The 17,205-nt window shown below is 44.7% G+C and overlaps 1 protein-coding gene across 5 annotated transcripts in view; it reads left to right on the top strand.

Moving 5' to 3' along the window:
• The window catches only part of GORAB (golgin, RAB6 interacting), a 255,671-nt gene that overhangs the window by 17,860 nt on the left and 220,606 nt on the right, over window positions 1-17,205 (top strand). For 4 of the 5 annotated variants that reach the window (XR_006390885.1, XR_006390886.1, XM_044301548.1 and 1 more), the window contains exons 2-4: window positions 2,081-2,357; window positions 7,993-8,101; window positions 8,211-8,368. Coding sequence is in view for 3 of the 5 variants with exons in the window: in XM_044301548.1 (XP_044157483.1) it covers window positions 2,081-2,357; window positions 7,993-8,101; window positions 8,211-8,368 (544 nt within the window). In the remaining 2 variants the exon portion in view is untranslated. The remainder of the gene's footprint in view (window positions 1-2,080; window positions 2,358-7,992; window positions 8,102-8,210; window positions 8,369-17,205) is intronic. The other variant, XM_044301549.1, reaches the window with a different exon arrangement.

Genomic DNA, 17,205 nt, shown 5'->3' with positions numbered 1-17,205 from the left:
AGAATGTATTGTACTGAATTGAAACTGGGATCAAACCCTAAAAAGGTGAAGTCCACAGTGGGACAAATGTTTTTTTTTTTTTTTTGTTAAAAAAAAAGCCTCCTTTTCCCAAAATAAAGTATAAAAAAAAAAAGAAAGAAAAGTTGACATATTAAGTATCGCCGCATCCGTATCGACCGGCTCTATAAAAGTATCACGTGATCTAACCTCTCAGATGATCACCATCCAGAAAATACAAACTGTGCTTAAAAAAACAAACAAAAAAAGTCACCTTACATCACTAAAAGTGCAACACCAAGCGATCGAAAAGGCTTATGGCCGCCAAAATAGTACCAATCTAACCGTCAACTCAAAAAATGAGTCCCTACCTAAGACAATTCGCAAAAAAAAAACAAAAAACTGTGGCTCACATTATGGAGACACTAAAACATGATATTTATTATGTTTTTTTGTTTCCAAAAATGCTTTTATTCTGCTAAATGTAAAAAAGACATATTAGATCTCGCCACGTCTGTAACAACCTCCTCTATAAAAATACTTCATGACCTAACCCCTCAGGATGAAGACCGTAAAAATAAAAAAGTAAAAAAATTGTCAATAGCAATCAATCAAAAAGCCATTTTTTCTTTAAAAAAAATTATTGTGTAAAACTTAAATAAAATAAATCATACATATTAGGTATTACCACTTCCATAACAACCTGCTCTATGAAAATATCACATGACCTAACCCCTCAGATGTACACCATAAAAAAAAAAAAAAAAAATGTCTAAAAAGCCATTTTATTTTTTTGTCACCTTTACATCACAAAAGTGTAATAGCAAGTGATCAAAAAGTCATACGCACTCCAAAATGGTACCACTCAAATCGTCATCCCATCCCGCCAAAAAAAATGAGACCCTACCTAAGACAATCGCATAAAAAATAAATAAAAAAACTAGGGCTCTCAGAATATGGAGACACTAAAACATGATATATTTTTGTTTTTATTCAAAAATGCTGTTTTTGTGTAAAACTTTAATAAATTGAAAAAAGTATACATGTTCGGTACCGTTGTGTCCGTAATATATAAAAATATCACATGACCTAACCCCTCAGGTGAACACTGTAAAAAATAAAATAATCTTAAGTGTCAAAAAAGCTATTTTTTTTGTCACCTTACATTACAAAAAATGGAATCCCAAGCGATTAAAAAGTCATATGCACCCTAAAATAGTACCAATTAAACCGTCATCTCGTACCCCAAAAAATATTTGACCCTACACATGCAAATTAACCTGAGATGAGTCCTGTTCCTGACTTATCTCACGTACAGGACACATCTCCGGGTAATTTGCATATGTATCAAATCGTTTTTTTTTTTTTTTTGTTTTTTACACACAGAGCTATGGGGACTGGGTATTGCGGATGTGCTAGTGGCCATCTAGCAACCCATGTCCTCAGCTCGATACACAAAATCCCGGGGACAGGTTCCCTTTTAAAGGGCTTCTGTCACCCCACTAAAGTAATTTTTTCATTTTTTTTCTTTTGGGGCTAGTTACATTCCTTATAGTGCGATATATGAGAATATAATGGTGTTACTTACTTTCATTCAGCCGCTTTTTATAAAAAACAAAGTTTTATAATATGCAAATCAGGTCTCTACCAGCAAGTAGGGCGTCTACTTGCTGGTAGCCGCCGCAAAAAACTGCCCCCTCGTCGTGTTGATTGACAGGGCCAGCCGCGATCTCCTCCTCCGGCCGGCCCTGTCAGCATTTTAAAAATCGCGCGCCTCTGTTCATTCGGCGCAGGCGCTCTGAGATGGGGAGTTCTGAGGAGACGAGCCTTTTTTATAAGAAACGGCTGAATGAAAGTAACACCATTATATTCTCATATATAAGGAATGTAACTAGCCCAAAAAAAAAAGACTTTAGTGGGGTGACAGAAGCCCTTTAAAGCTGAAAGTCTGAACTTTAACTGCACCTGAATTGTTTTGTTCAAAATCCATTGTGGTAATATACGGAACAAAAACTAGAAATGTTGTCTCTGTCAAAAAATATATATGGACCTAACTATATTTACAATTTCTATATTTTAACAGAATTGCCTTACCCTAGGGGTCCAGATGCTTGTTTGTCTGAAGCATTTTTAAGTCATCCGCAGCATCAAACGTTTCCTAAGAAAGATAAAGCCCATCATTCCCCATCCTTTCAGAAGAATACATCATCCCGGGTACACTTACCTAACTCTACCCAAGTTAGAAAAGCACTTGAAGAAAAACCTAAAGAACCTGTAGCGGACAACAAAGAAATCACATCCGAACCACCTAGTATAAGGGCGAGAGAAGATGACGAGCTGTCAAAAAAGGAGGTGGAACTGTTAGTAAGACTTTTTTTTTTCTTTTCCTTTTTTGTAAGAGAGATGTGTGAAAGTCACCAATGCAGCAAAAGTATGTTCTAAATGTAAGTTAACCCTTTGAGGACCAAGGGACGTATGTCCCATTTTTTTTTTTCAATTGGCTGTATCGTCTGATTTAAGAACTTAAAATACTGTTTTTTTTTGTTTTTTTTTTGTTTGAGTCAAAATATAAATTCTTATCAACAGATGGATCTAGCTTTTTGACAGTTATTTCATGAAATGGCTTAGTTACAGCAACTGAAGTGTACGAACTTCAGTTGCCATAACAAAAATTTTTAGCTTCTTTTGGCCTTCCATTAAAGGGGTTGTCCGGGTTCAGAGCTGAACCCGGACATACCCTTATTTTCACCCCGGCAGCCCTCCTGAGCCTGGCATCGGAGCATCTCATGCTCCGATGCGCTCCAGTGCCCTGCGCTAGATCGCGCAGGGCACGGGCTCTTTTGTTTTCAATAACACACTGCCGGGCGGTAACTTCCGCCCAGCAGTGTGTTCGGTGACGTCACCGGCTCTGAGGGGCGGGCTTTAGCTCTGCCCTAGCCGTTTTACTGGCTAGGGCAGAGCCAAATCCCGCCCATCAGTGCCGGTGACGTCACCGGGCTGCCTGTCAGCCCCATAGAGAGCCCGGTACGTCACCGGAACTCAGAAAAATGCCTTTGCCCTGCGCGATTTAACGCAGGGCAAAGGAGAGCATCGGAGCATGAACTGCTCCGATGCTCATGTCAGGGGGGCTGGCGGGGGGAAAATGGAGGTATGTCCAGGTTCAGCTCTGAACCTGGACAACCCCTTTAAAAGTAATCTAAATAGTCACATTTGTCCCGTGTCATAACTACTCCTTCAAAAATGACACAAGTGTGGAAATGGTTTTATTTATTGTTCAAATACATTCTTAAATGGAAAAAAATAGAATAATTTTTATATTGATGACGGTACTCTTATGGTCCTCAAAGGGTTAATATCAAATTAAACTGATCAGTCACATTTCCTAACCACAGAACTCTTAGGTCTTATTCACACATAAGTGTTTCATTAGTGTTTTCCATCAGTGATTATAAGCCAAAGCCTGGCGTGGTTCCTGCGAACACTCGTTCCTTATAATCCCAATAAATGTGCTTTCGATCACCCGATGAACAAGGTATAAATATATAAAATAAGTAATTAAACCAATTATAAAAAAATAATACAATAAAATATTAATAAAATACAAATAAAAGGAAAAAGTGACAAATTAACAAAGTGTCCCCCAAAGGTCTTTATTACCTTTGGGGGAATATATCTTGTAGCAGAAATATTTTAAAAATTAAAGGGGTTGTCCAGGTTCAGAGCTGAACCTGGACATCCCTCCATTTTCACCCAGGCAGCCCCCCTGACATGAGCATCGGAGCAGTTCATGCTCCGATGCTCTCCTTTGCCCTGCGCTAAATCGCGCAGGGCAAAGGAATTTTTCTGAGTTCCGGTGACGAACCGGGCTCACCATGGGGCTGATAGGCAGCCCGGTGACGTCACCGGCACTGATGGGCGGGATTTGGCTCTGCCCTAGCCAGTAAAACTGCTAGGGCAGAGCTAAAGCCCGCCCCTCAGAGCCGGTGACGTCACCGAACACACTGCTGGGCGGAAGTTACCGCCCGGCAGTGTGTTATTGAAAACACAAGAGCCTGTGCCCTGCGCGATCTAGCGCAGGGCACTGGAGTGCATCGGAGCATGAGATGCTCCGATGCCAGGCTCAGGAGGGCTGCCGGGGTGAAAATAAGGGTATGTCCGGGTTCAGCTCTGAACCCGGACAACCCCTTTAAGTTAAAAAAAAGTACATAAGAAAAAACGCCAACCAAAACCGTCAGCTATCGCCCCATTCACTTGAAACCATACATATTATATAAAAAAAAAAAAGACCAACACAAATTAGGGAACTAATTATATATATTATATTTATGTTTGTGTTAGTTTGCATATTTAAAGAAATATAGCTATAGTTTGAAAAAAAAAAATACTTTTTAAAAAGTTTTGTACAGTCCCCCCCCCCCCCCCCCCCAAATAAAACTAAAAAAAAAATATTATAAAGCCCTATGTGTCAAGTAAAAAATTGTTTAAAAAATAATTTTGGTAGTCCCAACACATAAAACACTAAAGTGTCCTTTCAGACCTGGTAGTTAAAGTGTTAACCAGTAAGCGCTTTCCCTACTAGTAAGGGAAAGTGCTTACTGGTTTTTACATGGCATCTGTAACTGGGGGGCAAGAGGTGGTAATACTAATGAGCTCCGTTCTCTGCATTTATGAATAGGAGGCAGGATGGAAGGAAATTTCACCACTTTTCCAGGTTTTTCCTGCAGCATGGCCACTGAAACAGAAGATTCATACTTACCTGCTCCATGCCACCCTGGCCCACTCTGCCTCTATCTTCTGGTTCCTGCGCTGTTTACACCTGTCAGTGCATGGACATGGTTACATACACCGCTCCTGTAAATGACTGGCTTCAGTGGTGACACACTGCTTGTGGCCACATCACTGCTGAAGCCAGTCATTGGCTTGAGAGGTGTATGTGACCATGATCATGCACTGCAGGGGCAGTGCAGAGGATCGAATCAGCGGGGAGCAGGTAAGTTTAACTCTTCGGTTTCTGGGGCCGTGTTTAGAAATACATTTGTACTGGGAAATCCCTTTAAGCTCCTAATACACTGTGGGATATTCAGGTCAATTATTGGGAACAAGTCTTCATAAGAGCGCTCATTCCGGATAACTGGCAGTATAATCTGGCATCTCTCTGTGTAATGAGGGATGTGCTACTGATAGATAGAATCAATCAATCAATAGAACTAAATGAAGGAGGAATAACTGTTATAGTGATCATTGTTTTTCCCATCTCCCTCCTCGAAAGAGTTACTGTATTTTTCCCTTCGTCCTATGACAGCACCAGGAGAGAGGGATCCACCTCCCAGGACAGGAAACCTACAGGTATAAATCTTCAGACCCCCCCCCCCCCCCCCCCCTCAGTGGTTTCCTGTCCTAGGAGGGACAACCTACAGGTGTTGTTTTCAGTGGGGAGTAGTTTCTCCCTTTCGGCATTGCAGGCTGGCTGGAGGTGGTGTGCGCCGGGTGATCCTGCTCCACACCGTGGAGGGAGACGGATGGCTGGAAATCAGGGTGGAAGCCCTCTCTACTTTCCCTTCAATCCCTCCCCGCTCTGTACCTGAATAGGAAGCCATCCCGAGGACATGTGCGGCGCAGGACAGAAGATACAACCAGGAAGTGAAGATCCAGGATGCAGGAAGGGGCAGAGCTTAGGGAGGAGGCGGCAAGTTTAAAAGGGGAAGGAGCAGAGCGTCCAGAGCAGCACACAGCTTCTGCCTGGCGTTCCTGTGCAGGCTCTAAGGATTAAGCCAGTATCCAGCCAGTCTCACCTATGATCTTTGCTGGGGTCTTCCAGATCCAGGGCTAGAGGGATATTTCTAGCATGGAGAGTTCTGGAGAAAACCCTAAGGACCCAGTCACCCCTGCACCTATGGTAGGAATGGGTATGGGCCTGAAGAAATGTAAGTGATCTACATTTATCTTTTTTCTCTGAAGATCGTGATGTTTTTGTTTAAATTTCCACGGTCTGACTGAGAAACCCAGAAAAGCTACCGCTAAGATACGTCATAAGGAATGTGGTATCTGTAAGGCTAAACTAGATGCTTCATACACTAAACCCCTATGTAAAGGATGTATTGAGAGTACCATAGTGGAGGAATCCCCTAGTATGGTCAAATGTATGAAGAAAATGATCAGAGAAGAGTTACTTAAGTCTTATGTCAAGTAAAGAGCACAGGTGGAAAAGCACCAAAGATAGCGCATCTTTTTCAATTGAAAGCGCTGAAATGGAGTCCGTTACATCCTCTTCAGATGAGGAATGCAGTGGTAGGCCCTTTTTTTGTGTTTTTGTGTTCAGGAGGTAGAACAATTAATCAAGGCAGTCAGGGCAACTATGAATCTGGAGAGTGCAAAGGAGATTCGCTCGATTCAGGATATCATGTTTGGGGGCCTGCAGACTAAGGCCGTGTGCGGGCCGTGGAACCGCGGCCTGGATCCCTCCTGAGAGCAGGAGCGCACAGCGTCACTGGTTGCTATGACGCCGTGCGCTCCCTGCTGCCGCCGCAATACAGTAATACACTGGTATGATCTATACCAGTGTATTACTGTACTGTGCCGGCAGCAGGGAGCGCACGGCGTCATAGCAACCAGTGACTCCGTGCACTCCTGCTCTCAGGAGGGATCCAGGCCGCGGTTACCACGGCCCGCACACGGCCGTGAAACACGGCCGTGTGCATGGGGCCTAAGAAACAAAGAGCTTTTTTTATCCACAAGAATGTAGGGGCCATGATGAATAGAGAGTGGAAACATCCGGCTTAAAGAAGCTTTATCCCATCAGTAATCAAAAGGAAATATCCGTTTGAGGAAGAGGAAGGTGAATGTTCCCTATGGGATAGGGCTCCCAAAATTGATGTGCCCATAGCTAAAGTGTCTCGAAGGTCATCCCTACCCTTTGATGATTTGGGCAATCTTAAGGATCCGATGGACAGAAAGGCTGACAGCTTTTTTTAAAGAGAACATGGGAATCCATAGGTGCATCCTTCAAGCCTAACATAGCTTCTACCTGTACTGCTAGGGCACAAATATTGTGGATTAAACAGTTGGAGACGCAGATCTGGGATAAGACTCCTAGGGATAAATTATTAGAATCAGTCTATTGAAAAAGCAGCCGCTTTTTCTTTTTTTTTTTTTTTTTCTTTTTCTTTCTGGCAGACACCTCTGCAGATGCAGTTAGGTTGTCTGCTAGGGCTTCATCCATGGCTAATTCCGCTCGTATTTGGCTCAAGAATTGGTCAGGGGATGTGGCCTCAAAAAATCGCTTATGTGGTATTCCTTGTGAGGGGAAATATTTGTTTGGGTCTTCCTTGGACGACATATTAGAGAAGGCGGGGGATAAAAAGGGGTTCCCGTCTTCTTTTCAGTCGTCCTTTCGTAAGCAGGACCGTTTTTCCCAGAGAGGCAGAGGAAATGGGGATAGGAATAGGAGTCCAGCAAATGGAACTGACAAATGGAAATTCTCCAGGTCCAAAGGGCTCCTGTTCAAAAATCAATCCAGGGACCCCCCTAAGAAAGACAGCTCCCAATGACGCCATGGTGGGAGGAAGATTACAATCTTTTCTCCCAGCCTGGTCCAGAATATCCAACAGCGCGTGGATCCTGCGTTCATTAGAAGAAGGATTCAAGCTAGAGTTCAAAAAGTTCCCTCCGCAACAATTCAAAATTACACAAGTAGATCAGTCAGCTCAGACTGCCTTAGAAAAGGTGGTCTCAAAACTCGTTCAAAAAGGCGCAACTCGTTCAATGTCCAGAAGAGGAAAGGGGCACAGGATATTATTCAACTGTTTTTAGTAAAAAATAAATAAAAATAAGTGTAGAATACAGAACTATGATAAACTTGAAGTCTCTAAACGAGTACCTGGTATACCAACGCTTAAAAATAGTCTATAAAGACGGTAATTCAGCTTCTTTACAAGGACTGTTTTATGGCAGTGTTAGACCTGAAAGATGCCTACTATCACCTTCCAATTTTTCCAGGGCACCAGAAGTATCTCAGAGTGGCCTTAAGGTTCCAGGGGATGCTGAAGCACTTTCAATTCCAGGTATTACCTTTCGGAATTTCGATGGCGCCAAGGATTTTTACGAAGTTAGTATCAGAGATGGCAGCCCATATCAGGGAAAAAGATATCCTGTTTGTCCCATAGTTGGACGGCTTTCTGATTGTCGCACTGTCTTACCAGAGATGCTTATTTTAGGTCCAACAGGTGGTAGAAATCTTGACAACCCTGGGCTGGATCCTGAACAGAGAAAAGTCGAGACTGATTCCAGAAAAGAAACAACAGTTCCTGGGAATCTTACTGGATTCAGTGTCTCAGAGATCCTTCCTAACATCAGAAAAAATTCTGAAAATAAGGTCAGTGGTTCACACCCTGATAAACAGTCCATGTGTGTCCATAAGGAAGGGGATGTCAGTACTAGGAACTCTGACTGCCTGTATACCTGCAGTTCAATGGGCTCAGATCCATTACAGAGCCCTCCAAGAAGAAATTTTGGGCAACTGGTCAGGAAAAATAGAGGACCTGGAAAGCAGGATAGTGATATCGGCCCAGACTTGTCAGACAGTGAAGTGGTGGCTGTCACTAAAGAACCTGGGGCAGGGAGTCCCCTGGAGGATCGAAGATCCCCTTATAGTTGCCACAGACGCCAGCCCAGTTAGGGTGGGGGGCTCATGTGGGAGAGACCTTGCTTCAAGGATTGTGGGACTGCCGGGTGTTGGACAGTTCTTCAAATCAAAAAGAGCTTATGGCAGTCTTTCTGGCCCTTCAGGAGTTACTCCCTCTGATCAGGAGTCGACATGTGAGAATTTTATCCGACAATGCTTTCGTCGTAGCATATCTGAATCATCAGGGTGGTACCCAGTCCATGTCCCTGGCGGTTCAGATTTTTTTTCCCTAGTGGAGGGGGTAGCTTTATTCCTCTTGGCCCTTCATATCAGAGGTGTGGACAATTGGAAGGCCGATTTTCTAAGCCGTCGATCTCTGGATCAGGGAATGGTCTCTGAACCCTTCTGTTTTCAGCAAGATTGTCAGGTTTGGGGGATGGCTCAAGTAGATCTTTTTGCCACCAGGGAGAACAGCGAGGTAAAAAGATTCTACTTCCGGTCTCCCAGGGATCAAACAGAGGCGATAGACGCTTTGGTTCAGCCTTGGAGTCGGGGTTTATTGTATGCCTGCCCTCCACTTCAGCTGATACCGAGGGTTCTCAAAAAGGTCAGGGAAGACTAAGCCAGAATCATCATGATTGCTCCCTTCTGGCCACGTCGAGCGGGGTTCTATTGGCTGAGGGTCATGTCAGTAGCAGATCCTTGGGTCCTTCCGGAGATCCCAGCTCTTCTTTTTCAAGGTCCTATTCCCCCCCCCCCCCTGTGAAAAGGCTCCATTTGACGGCGTGGCTTTTGAGCGTCGCCTTTTACTAGATAGAGGTCTTTCTGAATCGGTGGTTGCTACCATGCTGTTAAGTAGGAAGCCGGTGACTACTAATATCTATGCTAGAACTTGGATCACCTTTTTTACGTTTCTAGGAGTACCTCCTTGCACATCCTACCCTCTTCAGTTAAGTAAAATCTTGGATTTTCTTCAAGGAGATGTGGAGAAAGGCCTAGCGCTAATTACTATCAAGGTCCAGGTTGCCGCTCTCGGTGTTCTATTCGATTACAGGTTAGCGTGTCATCCTTGGATTATAAGGTTTTGTAAATCGGTATCTAGGAGTCTCCCTGCAAGGAATTTCAAAACTCCTCCTTGGGATCTTAATCTGGTGTTAAGGGCCTTGGTTAAACCTCCCTTTAGTCCTGTAGATTCTCTGCCAATTAAGTTCCTGACCTTGAAATGTATTTTTTTGGTAGCTATTACATCAGCCAGGAGAATTAGTGAGCTTCAGGCTCTTTCCATTAGCCCTCCATATACGATTTTCCAAGATGATTGTGTCCGTCTTAGGCCAGACCCAGCTTTTTTACCCAAAGTAGTATCGGAATTCCATAGAAGTCAGGAAGTGATTCTTCCTTCCTTCTATGAGAATCCGAGTAACGAGGTAGAGGCAGATTTCCATTCTTTGCATGTTAGAGAATGTGTCCTACGGTACCTAGAGGCTACAAAAGGTTGGAGGAAGTCCTCTTTGTTGTTTGTCTTATTTTCAGGCCAGAATAAGGGGAAATCAGCTAGTAAAGGTACTTTTAGCCCGTTGGATCAAGCAGGCTATTTCTTTGGCATATCTTTCTATGCAGGAACCTGTCCCGTCTGGCTGGTCGGCCCATTCTACAAGAGCGGTGGCAACTTCCTGGGCAGAAAAGGCAGAGGTTTCTATACAAGACTTTTGCAGAGCAGCAACGTGGTCTTCTGCTTCTACCTTCTATAGACACTATAGATTAAACCTGTCAGAAGTGTCTAATCTTTCCTTTGGACGCAAAGTCCTTCAGGCTGTGGGCACCCCCTAATTTTTCACTCTCTGGGATATCTCCTGGTGCTGTCATAGGACGAAGGGATAAATGATAATTAGGTACCGGTAATGTTGTTTTCCGGAGTCCATGACAGCACCACCTTTAATTCCCCCCCCCCCCCCCCTCCCCCTGTTTCTTTTCCACCTTACTCTTCCATTTGGTTCTTTTTAGTGTTGGATCCTGCATCACTGGGTTGCAGTAAAAAATAAAAAATAAAAAAATAAAAAAATATATTTTAATGTTTGGACACACCTTCTCATTCAAAGAGTTTTCTTTATTTTCATGACTATGAAAATTGTAGATTCACACTGAAGGCATCAAAACTATGAATTAACACATGTGGAATTATATGCATAACAAAAAAGTGTGAAACAACTGAAAATGTCATATTCTAGGTTCTTCAAAGTAGCCACCTTTTGCTTTGATTACTGCTTTGCACACTTTTGGCATTCTCTTGATGAGCTTCAAGAGGTAGTCACCTGAAATGGTTTTCACTTCACAGGTGTGCCCTGTCAGGTTTAATAAGTGGGATTTCTTGCCTTATAAATGGGGTTGGGACCATCAGTTGCGTTGTGGAGAAGTCAGGTGGATACACAGCTGATAGTCCTACTGAATAGACTGTTAGCTGCTTTTTTTTCTTGCCATAATACAAATTCTAAGTAAAAAAAAACAAGTGGCCATCATTAGTTTAAGATTTGGGAAAACTTTGAAAGTGTCCCCAAGTGCAGTCACAAAAACCATCAAGTGCTACAAAGAAACTGGCTCATATGCGGACCGCCCCAGGAAAGGAAGACCAAGGCCTCTTTCACACGGGCGTCATGTTTTTTGCCCGGATAAGAGGCGGGTGCGTTGCGGGAAAATGCGCGATTTTTCCGCGCGAGTGCAAAACATTTTCATACGTTTTGCAATCGCGTGAGAAAAATCGCGCATGTTTGGTACCCGAACTTCTTCATAGAAGTTCGGGCTTGGGATTGATGTTCTGAAGATTGTATTATTTTCCCTTATAACATGGTTATAAGGGAAAATAATAGCATTCTGAATACAGAATGCTTAGTACAATAGTGCTGGAAGGGTTAAAAATAATTAAAAAGTTAACTCGCCTTCTCCTCTTGTTCGCGTAAGATGCCGGTCTGTTCTTTAGCTGTGGGCTGAATGACCTGAGGTGATGTCAGATCACATGCTCCAATCACATGCTCCAATCACATGGTCCATCACCATGGTGATGGAGCATGTGATCTGACGTCACCACAGGTCCTTCAGCCCACAGCTAAAGAACAGACCGGCATCTACACGAACAAGAGGAGAAGGTGAGTTAACTTTTTTATTATTTTTAACCCTTCCAGCACTATTATACTAAGCATTCTGTATTCAGAATGCTATTATTTTCCCTTATAACCATGTTATAAGGGAAAATAATACAGTGAATAGACTGTCACCTAGAACCCATGCGTGAAAATAGCACCGGATCCGCACTTGCTTGCGGATGCTATGCGATTTTCACGCTTCCCATTCATTTCTATAGGGCCTGCGTTACGTGAAAAACGCACAAAGAGGAGCATGCTGCGAAGTGATGCGTGAAAATCACCGCTCGTGTGCACAGTCCCATAGAAATGAATGGGTCAGGATTCAGTGCGGGTGCAGTGCGTTCACCGCACGCATCGCACCCGCACGGAAAACTCGCCCGTGTGAAAGGGGCCCAAGAGTCACCTCTGCTGCGGAGGATAAGTTCATCCGAGTCACCAGCCTCAGAAATCGCAGGTTGACAACAGCTCAGATTAGAGACCAGGTCAATGCCATACAGAGTTCTAGCAGCAGACACATCTCTAGAACAACTGCTAAGAGGAGACTGTGTGAATCAGGCCTTCATGGTAGAATATCTGCTAGGAAACCACTGCTAAGGACAGGCAACAAGCAGAAGAGACTTGTTTGGGCTAAAGAACACAAGGAATGGAAATTAGACCAGTGGAAATCTGTGCTTTGGTCTAATGAGTCCAAATTTGAGATCTTTGGTTCCAACCACCGTGTCTTTGTGCGACGCAGAAAAGGTAAACGGATGGACTCTACATGCCTGGTTCCCTGCGTGAAGCATGGCGGAGGAGGTGTGATGGTGTGGGGGTGCTTTACTGGTGACACTGTTGGGGATTTATTCAAAATTGAAGGCATACTGAACCAGCATGGCTACCACAGCATCTTGCAGCAGCATGCTATTCCATCCGGTTTGCGTTTAGTTGGACCATGATTTATTTTTCAACAGGACAATGACCCCAAACACACCTCCAGGCTGTGTAAGGGCTATTTGACCATGAAGGAGAGTGATGGGGTGCTGTGCCAGATGACCTGGCCTCCACAGTCACCGGACCTGAACCCAATCGAGATGGTTTGGGGTGAGCTGGACCGCAGAGTAAAGGCAAAAGGGCCAACAAGTGCTAAGCATCTCTAGGAACTGCTTCAAGACTGTTGGAAGATCATTTCAGGTGACTACCTCTTGAAGCTCATCAAGAGAATGCCAAGAGTGTGCAAAGCAATAATCAAAGCAAAAGGTGGCTACTTTGAAGAACCTAGAATATTACATATATTTTTAGTTGTTTCACACTTTTTTGTTATGTATATAATTCCACATGTGTTAATTCATAGTTTTGATGCCTTCAGGGTGAATCTACAACTTTCATAGTCATGAAAATAAAGAAAACTATTTGAACGAGAAGGTGTGTCCAAACTTTTGGTCTGTACTGTATGTATAGAGACACCATGTATGAGGGGGGCATAAATAAAAATGTAATCAGCTAAATTAATGTACTGATGCGTCCTAATATATTGGGCCAAGGGACAAAAGTTACGGATCATTTTACTTGTGGCTTAATAGTGGTTGATCATTAGTATTTATTGTGTTCTAGGGATTCTTTGAGGCCGAACGGAATGAGAGACTTGAAACGGAAAATCCAGTACATTTCTTTTTTACATAATTACCGAAAGGAATTCGGAATCCATTCTATAGGGGTCAAGCTCAGAGAAGATGCACTGCCAGAGTGGACTTGTGCGAAGTGTCTTGAGACACTGTTTCATGTATATATTTTTTTGTTATATTTGAGCGGTGGGAATTGATACCGTCTCTAAGGCTCTGGGTGGTGTGCGCCACTTATTGAAGGCCACATGGACACTGCAGCATGTAAATTACATGAGATGTGCTGCAGTCCATGTGGCTACGTAGTGGGATTTTTTCACCTGAGGTAGTGACCTCTACTTCTTTTAGCCATCTTTTATCGAGAGGCAACATTTACATATATATCTATAATGGCTATAGTACTAAACTCGGATAATGACCAAAACCATGGGATGGAGCTGGTCCGGATGTACTGAAGATGTCTAGTCTATGAAAACCACTGAGGAGTAGCGTCTGTGAAGATTTATACCTGTGGGTTTCCTGTCCTGGGAGGTGGATACCTCTCTCCTGGTGCTGTTATGGACTCTGGAAAACAACATTACCTGTACGTAATGATCATTTTCCGCTTTATAAGACAAATACTAGTGGGCGCTTCTTTTATGGAAGCGCTCCCTAGTATATATTAGAAACGGGGAGCGGAGCAGTCATGTGACAGTGCAGCGCATGCCAGAATGATGGGGGCGTGACCGCGGCACTGGGCAGGTAAGATGATTTCTCGCCCGTATTCATTGGGGGGATATATATATCAGACCAGAGGAAGGGTGAAAATGGCAACAGGAGAAGAGAACAGGATAAAGAGAGGTGAGTACACGGAACTAGGTAAGTATTAACACTGTTCTCCCTCCCTCGTTCATTATCTGAGTAGCCTATACTCAGGGGGTTCTGGTCTGTAGAGTCATTTCCCCCTTTACAAGGAATATCAAGACCCGCTCTACCAATGTTGATGGGGCTAGCATCAATGAACACCCTTCCTCCCTGAATCAAGACTCCATATGCCGCACATAGGGGGTTAATGGCACTGGGCTAAGCGCCCAGCTGTGGATGGGGCGCTCGGTCAGACATGCAGAGGGGGAGCGGAGAAGGCTCCCGCTCCCCGACATCTACCGCCATGATCCACCCCTTTCGGGAGCGGACGTCGGCGCGCCGCTCTGGAGGGGGTTAACCGCAGCGCGATCGTCTGTGCACCGCATCGGTGTTCCAGCCCGCATTTTTGTCTGCCCGGAGTTGGTATCGGCGCGGTGGACTCCCCCTGTCCGGCCAGGCGCATTTGCATTGCTTCGGTCCCTCTGTGACCCGGCCAGTGCAGAATTTGATGGCCTCTCCTGATCGGCTGTGCGCAGGGAGGGGCACTCTCTTTGGACCGCTGCTGGGCCGCAGCCTTCGCCCCCGGGGGGGGGGGGGGGGGGGCACTCTGGCGAGATTCCTTCCCGCCCTGCTTTCCCCTCCCCCAGGCACCTGCTGAGCTCCACCCACCGGTCCTTTAGACAGCCTTAACCCTATCCTGGCCAGCCACCTCTTTAGGCCGGCACCTGATTATCTGGGGTTCTACCTCTAGTACAGTGTCCCATAATGTGGAGGAATTTAATCCCTTCCTGCCTCGTGTCATGAGGCCGGCTTCCTACTTTTCAATAAAAAAATAATAATGAATGTGCGTCCATACGGGTCCCCCTCCTCAGCCCTCATCACCGCAGGACCACCCTGTCTGTGTGGTCCCAGACTGGGCCCATGTCCGATCTCTGATAAGGAGGACCTCACATAGTTCCCAATCCGCCCTCTGGGTCGTTTGGTTGATAATTCTCCACCTGCGCAATCCAGTGGGGGGGGGGTTTGCTAGACCTCCCATCCACCCTCCGGGGTTGTTTGGTTGATAATGCACCGCCTTCGCAATCTGGTGGTGAGACCTCTAGAAGTTCCCATTCCACCCCCTGGGTAGTTTGGTTGATAAGGCCCCACCTGTGCAGTCCACCAGTCCATAACTTCCAGGGGCGATATTCTGAGGTGTAGCCCTACACGCAAGCGAACCACAGTAGGACATCTTTTTTTTCCTTGAATATCTCTCAACCCTCACCCTTCCGCCCTGAATCACGCTCGGACACACCCTCCCTCAGGTGAAGGTCTGTCCGAGGGTGGGGGGGGGGGGGAGGGCGGCAATCACTGATCAGACCCTGACATGAATCTGAAGCAATCCCCCAAGATTGCATCTACGGTGGCCAGCAGTACTTGTCGCATGCATTACCCCCTCAGTTTTGCACTGACTGGGCAAGCGCTGGCTACTACTATGGGAGTGGTATTGCATTACCACTACATACTTGGGTTCTTAGTGCTCAGCTCTTTCATCAGGTGGTGGACTCTTCTAGCACTGAATTCGGTGGCCTCTGCGGGTGGCCTCCTCCTCTGCTGGGGTATGGGGCTAGCAATACAATGTGACTCCCCTTGCCTGGCTTCCTCCTCAAGCAGAGTTTTTGCACAGCCACTTAATCCTTGGCTACTTCTGTATAGCGCCAGTCTCAGACTGGGAATGGGCTTAGACCTAGCCTAGTCTTCTCCTGTCCTTTTTTTTTTTTTTTTTTTTTTCTTCTCTTGCTCATGGTTCATAACCACCCTGCATGCCTTGGTAGTTCCCACGTTACTACCTTCCCTCATCTGCATTTGCACTGGGTATCCGTTTGGTGGCCTTCCATTTCCATATTTTTTATTTTATTTTTTTGGGAGGTGAACCGATGGAAAAAAATGGAAATGGGCCTTTTTTTACACCTTTATGCTTTTACCATATTGCATAAATATTTATATTTTAGTAGGAGTGTTTTGGGACATGACCATGTTCTTTATATTTTTATTGTTTACAAATTTTAGTCATAGTAAAAATTAAAATAGGAGGCATATATGCAAACTGTTGTAATTCCTACACTGTTCATCTGATTTGGATGCAAATACCCTTAAATTAAAGCTGACAGTCTGCAGTTAAAGCGCATCTTGTTAGTTTCATTTCAAATCCATTGTGGTGGTGTATAGAACCAAAATTGTTAGAATTGTGTCGGTCCCAATATTTATGGACCTGACTGTGTATATGCATATGTGTATATATGTGTGTGTGTGTGTATATGTATGTATATGTGTGTATATATATATATATATATATATATATATATATATATATATATATATATAATTTTTTTTATTATTATTCCGTATCATGCGTCTTATGGGGCGAATGCTGACAGTTTAACATCGCAGTCTGCGATGAGCGAGCGGGGGAGGGACTGGGAGGAGGAGCTGGGCGCCGGCAATTGCGGCGGGGCGGTGCAGTCACTGTACTATAGCCCCGTCCCACCGCTCCAGTGCTGCACAAATATAAAATGTCTTATTCAAATAAGTGATTGCACATGCCCCCTCACTCCTATTAGTACCGTACATCCTAACAGCTTCAGTAGAATGTCGGCAGGCAGGCCGGGCGGCAGCGTAACTCCCTGATGGCACGTGCCTGCGCCACCTACTTTATGAATGAAGCAGGAGGCGCAGGCAAGTGACGTCAGTGAGTGACGCGCCGGCTGTCTGGCCTGCCTGCTGGCATTCTACTGAAGCTGTTAGGATGTACGTTACTAATAGGAGTGAGGGGGCATGTGTAATCACTTTTAATTGAATAAGACATTTTATATTTGTATACTGGAGCGACGGGGGGATAACATCCGTGGATGGCACAGTTAAGGAGTGGGGGTCTGTGGATGGCACATGTATAACAGATCACCTCCCCCCCCCCCCCCGTAACAGTGTCCGTCGTCCACAGATTCCCCCCCCCCCCCCCGTAACAGTGTCCGTC

Source organism: Bufo gargarizans, chromosome 7 (genome assembly GCF_014858855.1).
Source record: "Bufo gargarizans isolate SCDJY-AF-19 chromosome 7, ASM1485885v1, whole genome shotgun sequence".
NCBI classification, from domain to species: Eukaryota; Metazoa; Chordata; class Amphibia; order Anura; family Bufonidae; genus Bufo; species Bufo gargarizans.
Note: the sequence above shows the minus strand (reverse complement) of the source record. Positions and strands in the feature narration are given on the sequence as shown.